We start from the raw sequence: 16,836 nt of genomic DNA, 5'->3' as shown, positions 1-16,836 counted from the left end.
TCTTTCAGAGCAAAGAAAAGCCTTCAATGACCATGTTGGATCTAATTTTTGATCTTGTGGAAATTTAGGGAAAAAGTAATTAGTGCTGGCCGGTATGACCAAAAATTTATATCACGGTATTTTTCAAAATTATATCGGTTTCACGGTATATCACAGTACTTTTTTTTTCATGCACAACTGGGTATTAACCACATTTTCTAATGATTTGGAAAGGAATTGCTGCAGTAAATTGGCTTAGAATGGCTTATTTTACTGTCATGAGGAGGAAATATTGTAGAAAAACATTAATGTCCACACTAGTATAAATACAGGTTTGCATGGCCTCACAAAATGATGCCGTTTACAATGAGGTAGCGGCACTTATGATTCTAATGAAGTGAGAGAATCAGTCAGACAACACTTAAAGACTTTAAGTGTTGTCTGACTGATCTTTTACAAAATTACAAGGTAGAAAATATTTATTAAACATAAAAAAACTGAAGATTTTTTTAATTTCCCAGCATTATGTTGTTTTGGTTCCACCTCCTGGTGAATGTTAGGTAAAATTCTTATGTGGTTACTTTTTGGTTGGCCAACGATTTATGTTTGTTGTGCGCAACCGGTACGGGAGCGGCCAGTTTATTTCCTTATATTACAACGCCGTTATTAATTGTTCGTTTTTTTTCCCACTTATTCCACCGAACACCGAAAGTGTTTTTTTGCCATTTTCGGCCGAACAATTTCGGTTACCGAACCGAATCGGTGCATCACTACTGCTAAACAGTCCCCTCACAAACAGTGTCCAGCGGCGCTACGTTCCCAACGTTGTGTACGCTACTGTACATACTCACCGGTATTACGGTATATGAAAAATTCATATCATAAGAAAAATAAACACCGGTATTCGGTATGAAGCGGTATACCGCCCTGCACTAAAAGTAAGGTCCAGTTAGATACAGGCGTAGTGAGCAGAGTCGGGTGACTTCCAACCAGAAGGTCGCTGGATCGATTCCCAGCCCTGTCATGTGTCAGTGGAGCACGTGCAGAACTTGAAGATTATTTCCAGTCCGGTTTGAAAGTCTACGTGCGTTAGCCCGGCTACAAGAAGCTCAGTCTAGGTTGATTTTAGTTGAACTGAGACGCTCAACTACAATTTCAGTTGGACTGATGCAGTATTTGTGATGCTTTCTTGTTTTTTTTTATTTTTTTAATGTCATGTTCATACACTCAGTGCTTCTTTTTGCATTTTAGCCAAACTCTGCATGAGTCAGAACTGGGGAACTGACATTATTTAATCTAGTTAATGTGCTGTCTGGCTTGCTTAATGAGCCATCTACCTAATGGCCTCGCCTGTGTACATTTGCCTTACAGAGGCTCTTCAGCGCACCTCATTCCCAGGTTAGGTCAGGTGTTGGGGCTCTTCAGGCAGTTCAAAGATACAGACGCAGTGAATAGCCATCTGGCTCCACTGGATTGACTCATATAGGCTTTTTGACTGATCGCGTCACACTCTGTTTTGCCACTAATTAAGGCAATTAACTCCTGGAAAATTCAATAACGGCATTTCCACATTATGGGACTCTTAGTGGCATTAATTTATCTTTTCTTTTTTTTTGTCTTGAAAAGGGAGATTTTTTTTAAAGAGCAGCATGGGGGATTTGGGATGGATTATGTGTGGGTGAGCAAAAAATGGAGTGAAAAGAGCTATAGGATGGTGAAAATTGTGAAGCAAATAGATCTGGGGAAGAGACCATTGGCATGTGTGTGTATTTGTGTGTTTAAGAGAGAACGATAGAGGCTCTTTGAGGTAACTGTCATCCTTCACACTTGTTCCTCCATCTGAGACAGAAACAATGTGGAGACGTATTTTTAGAAAAATGCTATTCAGCTTATTTGTATCCACACTTATGCATCAGGCTACTGCGCAAAAGAGGTGAGAACAATAAATATTTACACAAAACATAATCACTTAAGCTCAAAAATCACAAATGTTAATGCCATCCATCATAAATCAGAATCTGGTTTTGATTTCTGATGATGTTGTTAACCTTAAGCAGCATTAACTTCCAACAAACAATCTCTGGGATATCTTCAGCCTTCTTCCAAGGAGACCATTTTTGTGTCAATCAGCAAGTGGTGCGATCAGACAGTCACATACCGTGAATTTGGAAATCATCTTGTCTGCCATCTACACTGATCTCATGAGCTCGTCAGACAACACGACCTCTCCAACGAGACCAACCTACACAGTTGTAAGTTTTCTCCATTTAAATGGTATAAAAAAAAATCAGAGTATCACTGGTGTCTTCAATATGTTATCAGTTAGTTTAAACAAAGCAATAATACAATGGTTTATGAACAACAAATGTGCCCACACTAGTGTAGATTATCCTTGTCAAATAAACAATAAACCCTTTAATTTCATGAGTTTATTTGTTTACTCTATCACAGTCTAAAGGGAGACTGGTATACACAAGACATTGGCTTTTAATCTATGAAGTTTTGTTTCAAGGAGCTGTAGGTGTACCAGCAAATATGTCTCTACACCTAAAATTTAAAGTAAGCAATTCCAGCTGAGCTTAGTTTAACAAAAAGCCGACCACAATTTAAGAGTTGAGAGGCTGAAGCCAGTGTGTTTAGTGCAAAATGATTAGATTAGATTTATTAGATTGTCCTTTATTTCTCACTCAGTGGGGAAATTCACTTTGTGCAGCAGCAGTACACACAACACACACACATGCAGGGAAAGGGTTTAAAAAAAGAAAAACATATATTATTACAAAATATAAACAGTATATACATTGGAATGAAAAATAAAAAGTAGGGCAGTACGGGAAAGAAAGAAAAACAGTGCAAAAAAATTATTATTGTCCGTTACTACAGCGATCAGGCCTGGTTATGGAGTCTGATGGCAGCGGGGAGGAAGGACCTGCGATGCCTCTCAGTGACGCATCGCGGGTGACGAAGCCGGTCGCTGATGGAGCTCTCCAGGGATCTGACAGTCTCATGAAGGGGGTGGGAAGCATTATCCATGATGGTGGCTTGGCCACCATCCTCCTCTCCCCCACCACCTCCACAGGATGGAGACTGCAGCCCAGGACAGGGGCTAATGCGGCTAATGGAATTATGACAAGTTTATCCAAATGAGATGAATCAGACTTATAATTTCAGCTTTGTTCTCTGTTTCATCTCTTCTGTTGTTCCTTCATCTTCGAATGACGCTGGTGATGCTTCCTAGGTGCTTCTCTGGAGGCTAAGGCATGATGGGAAAAGACTGAGTGCTGAGTACGTATAGTAAAGAAACCTCATGAGTGGTTGCTGATGTCTAGAAACAAGATTGTTCTGGGTATCGATTGAGAGGATTTTCCAACCCTTTCGCTTTTCTGTCCCATAACACAGTCTTGCTCAGTCGGGGCCGCTTTGTGATTTTTACAACATGCTTCATACACCAACAATCTCTGACCTTCACTGAGACAGCTGAACGTTCTCTGCTGCCGTTGTCACTTTCAATGCCCGCATCACCATAGTAACTCATCAAATAGAGGATTTTGGTACAAAATAGCAATGTGAGATTTATTTTTTTCAACATTTGTATCTTAACTCAGTCCATGATAATAAATTCAGCTGAAATTCGAAAGAAGCAGGACAGAGTCTGTTAAAACACGACTCAAATGGCTCCCAAGCCAGTGTTATGTGTGTGCCGCGAGTGAAAATGTGTCGACTTGTCAGCTCCATGACTGTGGGCTAATCTGTTTGAAGAATCGTGTAGACACCAATTAAAGCCCCTCCATGAAAGGAGGGATTCATCTCTGATCAGCCAGGTGTTCCACCCTGAAGGTACGCACTTTGCTGTGTGAAACTGCCTGTAGCTTATATTGTTGGTTTAATTTAATCATTGTTGAAATGCTGTAGGGGGGCAGGATGGCCTCTCTTGAAGTCAAATCAAGAATAAATGAACAAAATGGGCAATTAAGGAAATTTTCTACAAATATGAGTCAGTCTCAGTTAGGTTCAACAGACGCAGAACATCTCAGAGGCTTCAGGTACTGGCTTCTGTGGATCCTCTCAAATATTCTTCCTGTCCGTTAATTTTCTCTGTGAAAGTAATAAAAATGTCCTTGGTAGAGGTGTCTGTGTGCGCGTGCGTGTGCGTGTGCGTGTGCGTGCGTGCGTGCGTGCGTGCGTGCGTGCGTGCGTGCGTGCGTGCGTGCGTGTGTTTTAAAGGCCCTCTACTTTGCCATACTACTTCTGACTGTGTTGCGTCCTAATGAGAGGAGACGGTCCGGCACGTCTTGCAAATCCATTTTGCCTCACTAGGGGTCAGGGCTGGCCTGAATACCACTTTATGCGATTTGGAGCTTTGGTATATTAAAACCAATATTAGAAGCTTTGTTTTCACACGTGTGACCAAGAAAGGGTTGTTTACATTTAACAAATAAAGTCAACATGCTCCTTTCCAAATGAGAATTATTCACACGTGCAGCATTGAATTTATGAAGTCCAGATGGATGTGACTAAACGAGTACAGCACACATATACAAGTGAAACAATTTGTATGTTTTTCTGGCATAAATCAGTTTATAATTGACCAACTTGTGTGTTTAACAGCTGAACTGAAGCATTACTCACAGGTGATGTTCACAGTGAGTGTGGCAGCTAGCTGTAACATTCAAATAAATATACCGTATGAAAATTAAAAAAAAAGGAACCAGACATCACAGACAATTTTAGTTTAAGATTTAGTTACAGGTTTTGCAGGTAGGAACGTAAATATTATGGAGTCAAAGGGGTAGAATTGTACTTTGAATTGTTGCAAGATAGAGCAAAGCTGCAGTATTTGGAAACACTCAAGTGAACTGCAAACACCACCACTGGCACTGCACGTGGAAGAAAGTCAAGCAGAAGGATTAAATGGTGAGAAAACAATGTGCCATCAGTGTGCTGTGCTATTTTCAAATGTGAGAACACTTCACATAAACTGCGAGATTTTACATTCACACATCTGAATTCGCATGTCAGAGGTCCTCTCACATCCTGCTGACAGTGATCTGACGCAGACATGAAGGCAGTCACAGGAAGAACTGTTCAAGCAGAGAAACGATTCTCCTGAAACAGTTACTTGATAAACTGATGATTTCACAACTGTCATTTTCAGTTTATTTAACAAAGAGCTGCCTGTTGAGTGTTTGTCAGCCCTCTTATTTTCCGACCAGTCAACTAAGAAAGAAAACTGAATTTGTCTGGATTGTTTTTTCAGCCGATAAGCAACAAGTAATTATTGGTAACTCACCGTTGGTTCACTAAATGAATAAATTGAAAAATCAGTTCTCACATACAGTACATGAAGCGTCCATCAATCTCTCGTAGATGTGCTACTTTTGGTAAATATGTTGGATTCATTGTTAAAGCACAAGCTCAGATTTTGTGGGATTTAAGCTTTTTTTCAGCATCAATCTCCATCCATTATGTAGATTTTGTGCTTTTCTATTTTGTGCACCTGCACAATTAACATCGTCCGACTTTTTTTTTTTTTCACTGGTGAGTGGGCAAACGCTGAACATTTTTATTTCTGCATTTCATTTTGGTTTTAAAGGGAACATTAGGAAAGAAAAAAAAAGTTGGGACCTTGTATTTAATTTTTTCTCTTCTGATTTTTGACTACTAAATCTCAAACTCAAACAGACCATAATATATTTCCATTCCTTGAGATCCTCTCAGTCTGAAAAGATGTCATTGAAGACACCATATTTGCAGTTTACTCTGACATCACAACTCGGAGTAGAATTACCCAGCATTTTACAGTGTCTGTTTCTGCCTGACTGTTCATCTGTATTTTCTCTACTTTGGATATATTCTGTGTAAAATCATAACTCAGACTTCAAAAGAAACAAAAAAGAGGGGGATAGAGTGGAGTGTGTGACTCATCCTGTAGAGGTGTGCTTGAAGAGGGATCTGTTGTATTTTAACCAAAGTAAGTCAAAAAGATTTCAAAATTAAAGATCTCCTGAAGATTTCACCCAGGGAGCATCCACTAGCCCAGGGGTTGGCAACCCAAAATGTTGAAAGAGCCATATTGGACCAAAAACACAAAAAACAAATGTCTGGAGCCGCAAAAAATGAAAGGTTTTGTATAAGCATTAGAATGAAGGCAAATGGCGAAAGGCAAAATGTTGAGAAAAAGTTGAAATGTTGAGAAAAAAGTCAAAATGTTGAGAAAAAAGTCGAAATGTCGAGAAAAAAGTCGAAATGTCGAGATTATTGTTGAAGTAAAATCTCGAGAAAAAAGTCAAAATGTTGAGAAAAAAGTCGAAATGTCGAGAAAAAAAAGTCAAAATGTTGAGAAAAAAGTCAAAATGTCGAGATTAAAAAGGAAAGGAAAAAGGAAGAAAAAAAGAGAGTCGAAATGTCGAGATTAATGTTGAAGTACAATTTCGAGAAAAAAGTCGAAATGTCGAGAAAAAAGTCGAAATGTTGAGATTAAAAAGGAAAGGAAAAAGGAAGAAAAAAAGAGAAAAAAAGGAAAAAAGAAAAGAAAAGAGAAAAAGAGAAGCAAAAAAGGAAAAAAAAGGTCAAACATTTTTGAAAAAGCTCCAGGGAGCACTAGGGCGGCGCTAAAGAGCTGCATGCGGCTCTAGAGCCGCGGGTTGCCGACCCCTGTACTAGCCAGATGCCTGAACTGGCCCTCCTCCATGTGAATGAGCAACCATCCTACTTTGAGTCCCTCTCAGATGACGCAGCCTCTGAGGCCACCACTGAGGCTCTCCAGCCACGCTGAGGAGGAAATGCACTTCAGCTGCTTGTCTTCTTCAGCTAATATTTTTGGTCACTGTCCACAGTTTCAGCTGGTTCATGGCTTCAGTAGCTATGCACCCCTTATGGGGCTTCCTGGAAGTGGTGAACCCACCTGCAGGAACGACTATGGGCCCGATTTACTAAGATCCTAAATAAAGAGTACTAAATTGCGTGTGCACTGAAAAAGTTTGCACGTGCTGTTGTTGTGTGTTTTGCGGGTGATCAACTAAGATTGCGTGCGCAATTGATAACAGGTGCAAACCGCAGTATTTAAATGAGGTGTTGCGCGTCTTACGGTTTGCGAGCGCAAAATGAAATTTGACGAGTTGGAGTTAGAGATATTAGTGGAAGAGGCAAATTGTTGTGCCGTATTCAGCACCCCTGCCGTGAAAAGCACCCCCTCGTATATTCAATGATAAGTAGACCAAGAAAAAAAACAACACACTGACACTTCAATATATTTATATATACACACTCACACAAACACATACTTAGGAGTTTATATTATATATATTTACAAATATTATGGAAGACAACACAGTAAGCAGGCTATTAATTAATGACATCAATAACCATTTACCCGATTTTTGTTATCTGTGACTGTGATTGTGGGAAAGTATGACTATTGTGGAATCCATGAGCGCATTTAAACATGAATCATTAACACAAAACTGGACGCTAAACAGAACGTGACACGGAATGAGAATATCATTTTTGTCAGACGAGGGGGTGCTTTTCACGGCAGGGGTGCTGAATACGGCACAAGACCGGGGTATGACTGCAGAACAAGTATAGGCGCACAATAAGAAACACTTTTTTCTCCATGAAAACACGTGATTTATTTATTATCACAAATAAAAAAATGAATGTGCCTCCTGTGGCAACCTTTTGCTGAATAATACTCGATTTAACATTCAAATAAAATATTTCTCCTTTTGCATGTGGAGAATCCCCACCCCAGTCCTCAAATCAGGCACCAACAAGCATCCCTGCGTAATGCTGAGCAGATTAGCACCTTCCTTTCGAACGTATTAAATACAGACGCAATCACAATCCCCGCAAAAACTTTCAGGCTTGGTAAATCTCATTGCGCGTGGTAAATGGACATATTTGCATTTTCCCCTCCCAGTATTTAGCGATGTCGGGTACGCCCCATATTGATTATTCATCAGGGCAAAAGTACTAAATGAATAGCGTGTGCTATTTTGCTCATTTGAGAGACGCAGTCCTCTTTGCACGCTGTTAGTAGATCAGCTTGCACATTGGTTTGCAGGTGATGTCAAGTTTGCACACGTTTTTATGCATGCAAACCTTTAGTAAATCAGGCCCTATATGTTTTATTCTGGCCTGTCCCTCTGTACCACTTTGCCTTGAGGCTCCCAAGAGAAGTCACCATTGACAACATACAGTAGCTCCAAGCATCATTTGGCACATAAACCCCACCATCATGATTAGGTGGTGATTCAAGAAGTAGCTCCTTTTTTTCAATGTGAATAACAAAGACATTTTTTTTTTTGCATTTTATATAATCAAATAGATCAATATATAGTATTTATGTATGTTATCTATATAAGTATAAAAAATTTATATTTATTCACAGTTTTGTGGGCAAAATTCTCACTTGGCCATTGATACCATAGACTTTGATTAGTAATTAAAATCCAGCTTCATCCCCAAATGTTTCTACGTAACTTCTGCTTTTTGTTTTGCTGCTTATCTCATATATGGAGTATGAACTTGTATTTTACCTTAAACCTATTATTCCTTTGATCATTCAGAAGGGTTTTACAGCATATAATACACACGCAACCCTTTGCAGTGTTTATAAAATCCCACTGCTCGGCGTGCTTGCTTTCGGCGTGTGACCTTTGCAGTCTCTCTCAACAGTGTTCATCTGTTTTCTCCCAGCAGGCAGTGCTGCAGGTCTAGAATGACTGGGAAAACCCAGACCAGCAACGTGACCAACAAGAATGACGCGCGTTCCCTCAATTCCCGCGTCTTCATCGGCAACCTCAACACAGCTGTGGTGACCAAGGCCGACATTGAGGCCATCTTTGCGAAGTATGGCAAGATAGTGGGCTGTTCGGTTCACAAGGGCTACGCCTTCGTTCAGTACGTCAGCGAGAGGAACGCCCGGGCCGCAGTGGCCAGCGAGAACACCAGAGTCATCGCTGGACAATCATTAGGTAAGACAATACATGTGCATTGGCAACAGCTTATGTTACAGTGAGGCTAAGTGCTGCCGAACTGAGGATGCTTTATTTACAGTTCACACCCCCAAACCTGCTCTTTACGAGGGGAAGTTTCCCCACACTGTCAGAGCACCTGGTCCACCGGGAGTGTAATTACACAGCTGGACGTGAAAGCCGTTCCGCATTGTTGTTGGACATGAGTTTTATTGTCATATTGAATCCCAAAAGTACAGTAAACGACATAAAATAGGTGCATTTACTCGAGTCCTGTAGAGCGATAATGAGACGAAGGGCCCGGGGCACACTTACACTAAAAGGCCCTTAAATCCTCCCACAAATTAACAAGGTGCACAGACAGAAAAAAAAGTTGCACACCACTTTGTTTTCCTTGGTCCTTCTTTGGCATTGCTTTCCTCTGCATTTTGAGTCACAGTATGCTGGGGTGTCTACTTTTTTTTTTTTAAACCAACATATATGATCTCAACAAGTGGAATAATCCTGAAAAGCAGCATTGCTTTGCAATTTCTGTCATCAAAGCGTACAACAGAGAAGATGTCTAATTAGAGTGAGACTTTACCTATTAGTCTCTTATCAGACATCTCTTGGTGCGATATTGAAAATAAATAAAAAGTGTGAATGGTAAAGCAATCCAGGAGTAAAGTTCTTCTTTGGCCCACATCAGAAAAGCAGTCTGTGATCACACTCCTGGTAGCAGTTCTTTGTCTTTCCTCTTTGTCGGCCTCTGTGGATCATATTTGTCTTTCCAGTTGATTTGTGTCTATTCATGACGCCATTGTATTTCATATGTACCTCCATAGTTGTCCATGTTTTTCCACTCATGATCATTTTTGTGACTTTTAGCTATGTTGTCTCTTTTTAGATAGTTTTTCCTCTTTCAGTTTATAGTTATTTAAAAAAAAATTAATGCCCCAATTTAAAACTGACCCTTAGATAGCAGACTCAAAGAAGACGGAGCAGATCAGTACCATCCTCTGGTGGATGAACATACAGTATGGCCCGGTTAGCGCTTTTGTAGATCCCCATTCACTGAATGAGCAGGGATGACTCAGTGGTGCACACTGGAATTCTTGGAGCTGTGCAACATCAGCAGGACAGTGTGGTCTATCAGCCAGATCATTGCAAAGAGTGGCTATCAATGCCAGTTCCAAAGTGAACCAATCATGAGCCGCCTCCTCAACACGGATGAAATCAAGCTGTATGCCAGGGGTGGGGCACGCATGTTCTAGATCAGTGGTTCTCAAATGGGGGTACGCGTACCCCTGGGGGTACGTGAAGGCACTACAGGGGGGACGTGAGATTTTAAAATATAAATATATTTAAAAAGTAGCATCCATGCAAAAATCCTTTAAAAATAAATATTTCATAAATAATTGAGGAAAATATAAGTCTAAATTCATAAAATGAATTTTATCTTCAGGAGTAGGCTATTCAACTTATTATCCTAAAACCGCAGAGTATCCCCCACACCAGGATGGTTCCACCTAACCTGTCAATCACCTGCATTCACCTGTCAATCACTTGGACCAACGATGGAGTCGTGGTTGAAGCATAGCAGCAATATTTTTATGTTTAATAAATCAGTTACTGATGGCACAGTGCTCTGTTTTAGGTCTTTTTTTTACAACCAAAAGTGCTTTGCGCTGGTTAGGGGGTACTTGGCTGAAAAAATATTTCACAGGGGGTACATCACTGAAAAAAGGTTGAGGACCACTGCTCTATACCAAGGAGATGGGTTTTCCCCACCGCTGTTCTGCATAGGCCGATCACTCAGCCAGATCATTGCAAAGAGTGGCTATCGATGCCAGTTCCAAAGTGAACCAATCATGAGCCGCCTCCTCAACACGGATGAAATCAAGCTGTATGCCAGGGGTGGGGCACACAAGTTCTAGATATTTCCCTTCTTCAACACACCAGATTTAAAGGAATGGTCATCAACAGACTTGAGTACACTTTGGTGATAAGCTGATGATGAGCAGTAATTTGAATCAGGTGTGTTGAAGCAGGGAAACATCTAAAACGTACAGGACACTGGTCCTCCAGCCCCAGGGTTCTCCACCTCTGCTGTATGCCAAGAACCTGCGTGACGCATCGACTCACTGATCAACCTTTGTAGGATTTACAGTTGTGACAGTCAGTCTGGATAAATGCACCCGAGGGGCATGAAAGAGGGCCAAAATGATCACAATTGATGGGGTCAAGCCACCAGAAGGAAATATATCAGGAGTTCAGAGCAGCTACAAATAGCTGGGGATCCTGCGAGTAAATTGCAACTACGGTATGAGGATTCTGCGAGGAAGTCCTCTATCAGCTCTCTCAGGGGAATACCGAGGTGTTCCCGAGCCCCCAGGAGGTGTAATCTCTCCAGTGTGTGCTGCATCTGCCCCAGGGCAGACATAGGTCCCTAAGGACCAACTCAACTGGCTCTTCTTAATGCGTACAACTCTACTCCTCCTATAATCACTATTGTTTGATATTTTAATTTACAGCTTGCTATTTATCACATACTTCTCCTCTGGAAATATACTCAAAACAAATGTAGTGTAGTTTGTCTGTAGCATTTTTACTCTTTACGCTAAATTAAATAAAAACAATTAAAAAAACGAAATAATGAAAAGCAACCAACGGCTGTCAGTTTTGCAGTAAAAACATGTTTTTACAAGGTATTATTAGCAATTCTGCAACCATCTTGGTTGTTTTGTTTTGTTAGTGGTTCTTCGATGCTCCTTCCCCCTTAAGATTGGTTTGATATTTTCTGTAATGGTGGAAATAGCTGTAACTGGCAGCGGTGCCTGACCCATGTCACAAGAGAGAATTCTTCTGAAGCAAATGGGTATGGCTGGCCAGGCTATTAGAAATACTCATCTCCTGTTTTTATTATTTACTGAAGACCTCAAGCTATTGTAGTCCATGCTGTTTGAACATTTTGTGATATATCTTTCTGGCTATCAAGTTTAATGCTTAAAAGTCATTGTACAGCGGCTGTGGAGCTGTAGACAAATAGGAATTACAGAACACATAAACTGAGAATATGACAAGAGAGTGTGTGGGGTGAAGTAGTGGGACTGCTGCATAAAAAGTAGCATTCAGAGCCCAATTTCAGGGGATCCTGGTAAATCTTACCTATATTACTTATTGATTGGCTCACAGCCTCTGCCTTGGAAAATAAAAGTCTTACCCAATCCACCCTCTCTCATTAAATATGAATAAGAGTGCTCCAGGGTCACGTCTGAAATTCTGCTGTATATTTTCCCATTTTCATGCATTTTTAGGCATGAAATTACATGTGGCATTGGCAAAACTGCAAAACGGAGTTGCATTCACAGTGACTATCTACAGTATAAATACTGGCATCAAGAATCATGAATATTTAAGCCGAAGAATATATCAGTCATCCTGAAGTGAAACCGTTATCACTAAACTGATCAGTCAAGGCGAGTTGGAAGATTTTACAGAAAATTTCAAGTTTTGTCCCCCCCCTGCTGTGCTGTGGACTTTAGTGCCACTGTCTAAATATAAATCATGTCTAAATATAAATCAAGACAGTGGATGAACAATGGAAAAGTTCACTTATCAATAAATGAATAGAAATAAGGATTATTGGCTTCATGCCGTTGCCACGAATTAGATGTGAAAATTTTTTGATTACATTTCAGGTGAATGTTGATGGCATTTTTTTAGAGTAATTTTAAGTTCATGAAAATGTGCTGTTTGTTGATAACCTTGGATGATCGTCAGACTTCACTGTCTTCAAAGATCTCATTCTTCATTAAGACGAGTGCAGTCTTCTGATTGATATCAGGAAAAGAAAGATAGACTGTTAAAACTATGTTTTTCTAATTAATGTTCAAGGTTGTGGTATGATCTACTTTGTTGAGCACACAGACTGGTAGCAGCCAGAATCTGCAAACATGTAGTTAAATATATTTGTGCTGTTCCTCTTAAGCTCACAAATAGAAATGTCGTGTTGGTGCCGTGTTTCTATTTCTTGATAAGAGGCTGTGGAGTTACCAGGCAGCTGTCTCCAGGGAGTCAATTTGCCTCACAGCTATGTGGAAAGAAAGCGGAAGCTGGCGGTGTTAACACCTTTCTTTGCGTTCGAAATAGTAGAATGACATACAACATGTTAATGAGTGAGCTCCAGAGGCAGCAGATTTAGTCTTCTTCAACCAAAGCATGGCTAACTCTTTTCCTCTGCGTCTAATCTTCATGCTAGATAACTGTCAGGTTAACCAAAAGTTAGAGATGACAACTTCTTTTGCTGATTCTGATTTATACATTTTTCTGGAAGGTTTGACCTGCAGACTCTGGTTTTATCTCAGTCTGTTTTTCTTTCTTTGAACTATAATCCATCGTATCAACAATGAAAGATCACAAAGGCTGCAAGCTGTGCGCTCTACTGGTTGAGTTTTTAGCCCGGGGTGATGCTTTCTTGGGTGTTGGATGGATCAAATACTTTGGTTGTTATTCCTCCAAGTGGTACGTTCTGCTAGATAAATGTATTTCGCAATATTCAAAATTTCTAAACTGATACATTTACCACCCCTTGCCTCAAAAATAAACAGATAACCAAAATAAATAAAAAATGTCGCCTGTGCATTTGACGCCTGTGCTGAAGCGGTCAGGTCTGATCAGTGTACTGCAGTGTAGCTGTCACTCAAAACAGTCACGCCCCTGATGTACGCCTGAATTCACCCGCTGTACAGCTCTTATGGATGTGAAATCAGTCCATATAGAACACTCTATTCTATGCTCGGCTATTAAATATATTCATTTCTGCTGAAAGATTGGACACTTTGCATTTAGATCCAGCACCTAGTGGTCGTTTAATGAAATGCAACTTTTCCATACTTCTACAATGTCTTTCAGATGTTGACTCTTCCTCTAGTCTTTTCTAAGCAAACATCAGACTGGTGTCAGTCAGCTCATCTATCTGCCTTTAAAGTTGCATTTTAGGGCTTAATTCTACCATACATACGTACATTAATGTTTCAGCTATACGGGGCTAGGGAGTGGCGAAACAGAGCCACTCGGTATCACTTCGGCTGTTTACTAGCAAGACTGAATTAGTGAGAAGAAGAAAACTTAGACATAAACACCTACGTATTTTATGCAGACGCATCAGATAAACATTAACACTGGTATCAGCACAAATTCAGTCTCTCCCCTGATCCGTATGCATGCTGATGAACCGCAAGGTTGTAAAAGTGGTTGTTGAAAACATCTCATTTGAGCTCAGATGCCCTCATACACCAGCTAAAGATAAAGTGGTGTATTGCAGCTTTTTGTAAACACATAGCATCTGCGAGCGCACATGCACATGCACATGCACATGCACATGCACATGCACATGCACATGCACATGCACATGCACACAGACACACACAATAAATCTTGTATAATAACAATGCGCCCTAAGTGTCAGAGGTGCGTTGCACATGCCTACAGTAAAGCCTCCCTCTGCTCTGGAAATAATCTCATGTGACTTTTTTTTTCTGCTGCCTCTGTGAAATTCAACCCTTAACGCCTTATCTTTTAAACATGAACCTGATATTTCATTGGGCTCTTGCGACGTGTGCAACCTGCCGCAAATATGATTTCTTGATAATTTCTCCAAAACTTAAATTACAGCCAGTGAGGGTAGACGGGAGGGGATGGTTGTGTGATGGTATGACACACCGCAGGGAGATCAGCATCAACCCTATGAGGTCCTGAACACGGGGAGCAGGTCGGCTGGCCGAGGTGCCACAACGCCCCACGCTCGAGTGGATTTAATAGCTGCGAGATATTGAACCTCTGGTGACTGCTTTACTCACTTTAATTTCTTCTGACATGACTGGATAGCTGAACAGATGACTTTAAGTAGTCCAAGCAAATAAAATTGACATTCAGTCATGGTTGTAGTGGCTGTAGTGGCTCAGGCGGTAGCTAACTCCTGATGGAGACGCATGCTGGTGATGAGGACCTCAGAGGAGGTCCTATTTCACCAACTCAGCATTCCTCTTTTTAATGCTTTGCCTCTGGAGATACAATCTTGAAATAGATGTATTGATATTTACACATTTATTGTTTATAATCAGATCTGGTTTTGATCATATCTGCTGTGGGGTGGTGAGTGTTTGAGGGGTCTCTGTCTGGTCTCTGGTAATATTTGAGCACCTCTCTGTGGTAAAAATAAATTACTACAGAACTTTATGAAACCAGACATTATTGGTTTATGTTATTTTCTTGCAATATAAGGCTTATAGGCCCCATATTACACTTTCCCCGACTTTAAAAGACAAAAAAATGAGTTTAAGGATCACATATTCGTCTCAATATATAATTCTATCTGTGTTGGATTTTAAAGGGTAAATGACTGACAAACAGTCAAAAAATGTGTTTCAGATTGCTCAAAATGCTAGTCTTTAGACCTCTTTTTCACAATGTTATCGCCATGATGACGTCAAAACAAATATGAGCTTACTTACTGGACTCCAAGGACAAAATAACCCCCGTATTTGGACACCAGGAATGCTCTGCCCTGCTCCTATGAATGTGTAACGCATCTAGAGAGAACCCACCTTCTGAAGACAGTTAAAGACATTTTATTGTATTTTGATTCAGAAAAAATAACAATGAATTGGCTAGCAAAAGGCAAAAATTATTTAGATATAGGTACAGCGTATGCACATTAGTTGGTGTGAAGTTGAGCTTTGCTGTTACCTACTGTATTTTTTTTGAGAAAAATGCCCTGAACTTCATTGTGGTTGTTTTAAAGTACTTTATAAATTAAGTTGGTGTAGTATGGTTTGGTATCATCATTGTTGTACTACACTACATTTTTAACATGTGAATATATTGTGAAGTTAGCAAAAGCAGGTGAAACAACGATGTAATCACTCAAACGCTCAAACGTGTTAATCCATGTACAGTATATTTGTAATTTTAAAGGGAAGTAGTAACTGTACACAAACACAAATGTCCAGAGCTGTTTGTTGCTATATGCAGACCCTAAAGATGCATATGGCCCCAAGCTACAGGTCAGCCTCAATATTTAGTTTTTGGGGAGAAATAAAATCACATGATCACTGCATGTAAGTACTTCAGTTCCTTCAAAGTTATGTCTCAGATCTGTAATATCTGTATTAAATTCATAAAGGGTTTTCTTGAAAATGTGCTTGTTTATGAAGTCAGAATTTCAGATATCCTTCTTTTCTTGAGCCTTTGCTGCCCACTGTTCATATTCTTTTTTTTCTTCAAATGAGTGAACTGTAATCGTTCAGTTGGCCTCAGAAAAATGGATGTTAGCTAGCATTTGTTAGCTATGTTTATTTTGCTTTCTCAACTCAAATTTTTATTTTCAGTTTACAATTTTAGCCTGTTTTTTTGTTAAAGTAGGACGAATGGATGCATCTCCATGGATCATCTTGCAGTGTTTGGACTCCCCCATTGCACTGGAGTTTTACTAAATAGAGGCCAGAAAAAATAATATTGTCCAGGGCCTCAAATAGCTACGTTTGGCCCCATCTGTCAAAAGCTGTTCAGTATGTGTTCCGTGTGAAAAGTGAGGGAAAAAACTTGAGTTTGGTGTCACCATTACTGTGGACTCATTTCTTCTACTTTCCTCAAGTGACTCACACTTTCACAACTAAAGTTGCCACTAAACTTCGCCTTTCTTTTATTAGCTGCTATCTCTGCAGACACAGACACAACTGAGCAGTTGGCTCGTTTAATTGTTGGACTTAAGTGCTAAATTGGCAGTTTCTGTGTTGGAAGTGGTGACTTGAGTAGAAAAAATGTGATTTTTATCCTTTGTGTACCTCAACATTGAGAGTATATCTAAGAAAGGCTTTTTGTTCTTTTCATAACCTAA

At 40.1% G+C, this 16,836-nt stretch overlaps 1 protein-coding gene across 2 annotated transcripts in view; it reads left to right on the top strand.

Moving 5' to 3' along the window:
* Positions 1-16,836, top strand: part of LOC133452004 (RNA-binding Raly-like protein) — an 80,912-nt gene that overhangs the window by 21,091 nt on the left and 42,985 nt on the right. For both annotated transcript variants that reach the window (XM_061731189.1, XM_061731190.1), the window contains exon 2: positions 8,680-8,957. In XM_061731189.1, the coding sequence (XP_061587173.1) occupies positions 8,702-8,957 (256 nt within the window). In that variant the 5' untranslated portion in view covers positions 8,680-8,701. The remainder of the gene's footprint in view (positions 1-8,679; positions 8,958-16,836) is intronic.

This window comes from Cololabis saira, chromosome 10 (assembly GCF_033807715.1).
Source record: "Cololabis saira isolate AMF1-May2022 chromosome 10, fColSai1.1, whole genome shotgun sequence".
In the NCBI taxonomy this organism is placed as follows: domain Eukaryota; kingdom Metazoa; phylum Chordata; class Actinopteri; order Beloniformes; family Belonidae; genus Cololabis; species Cololabis saira.
The sequence above is the reverse complement of the archived record's forward strand: the minus strand, read 5'-3'. Positions and strand labels throughout refer to the sequence as shown.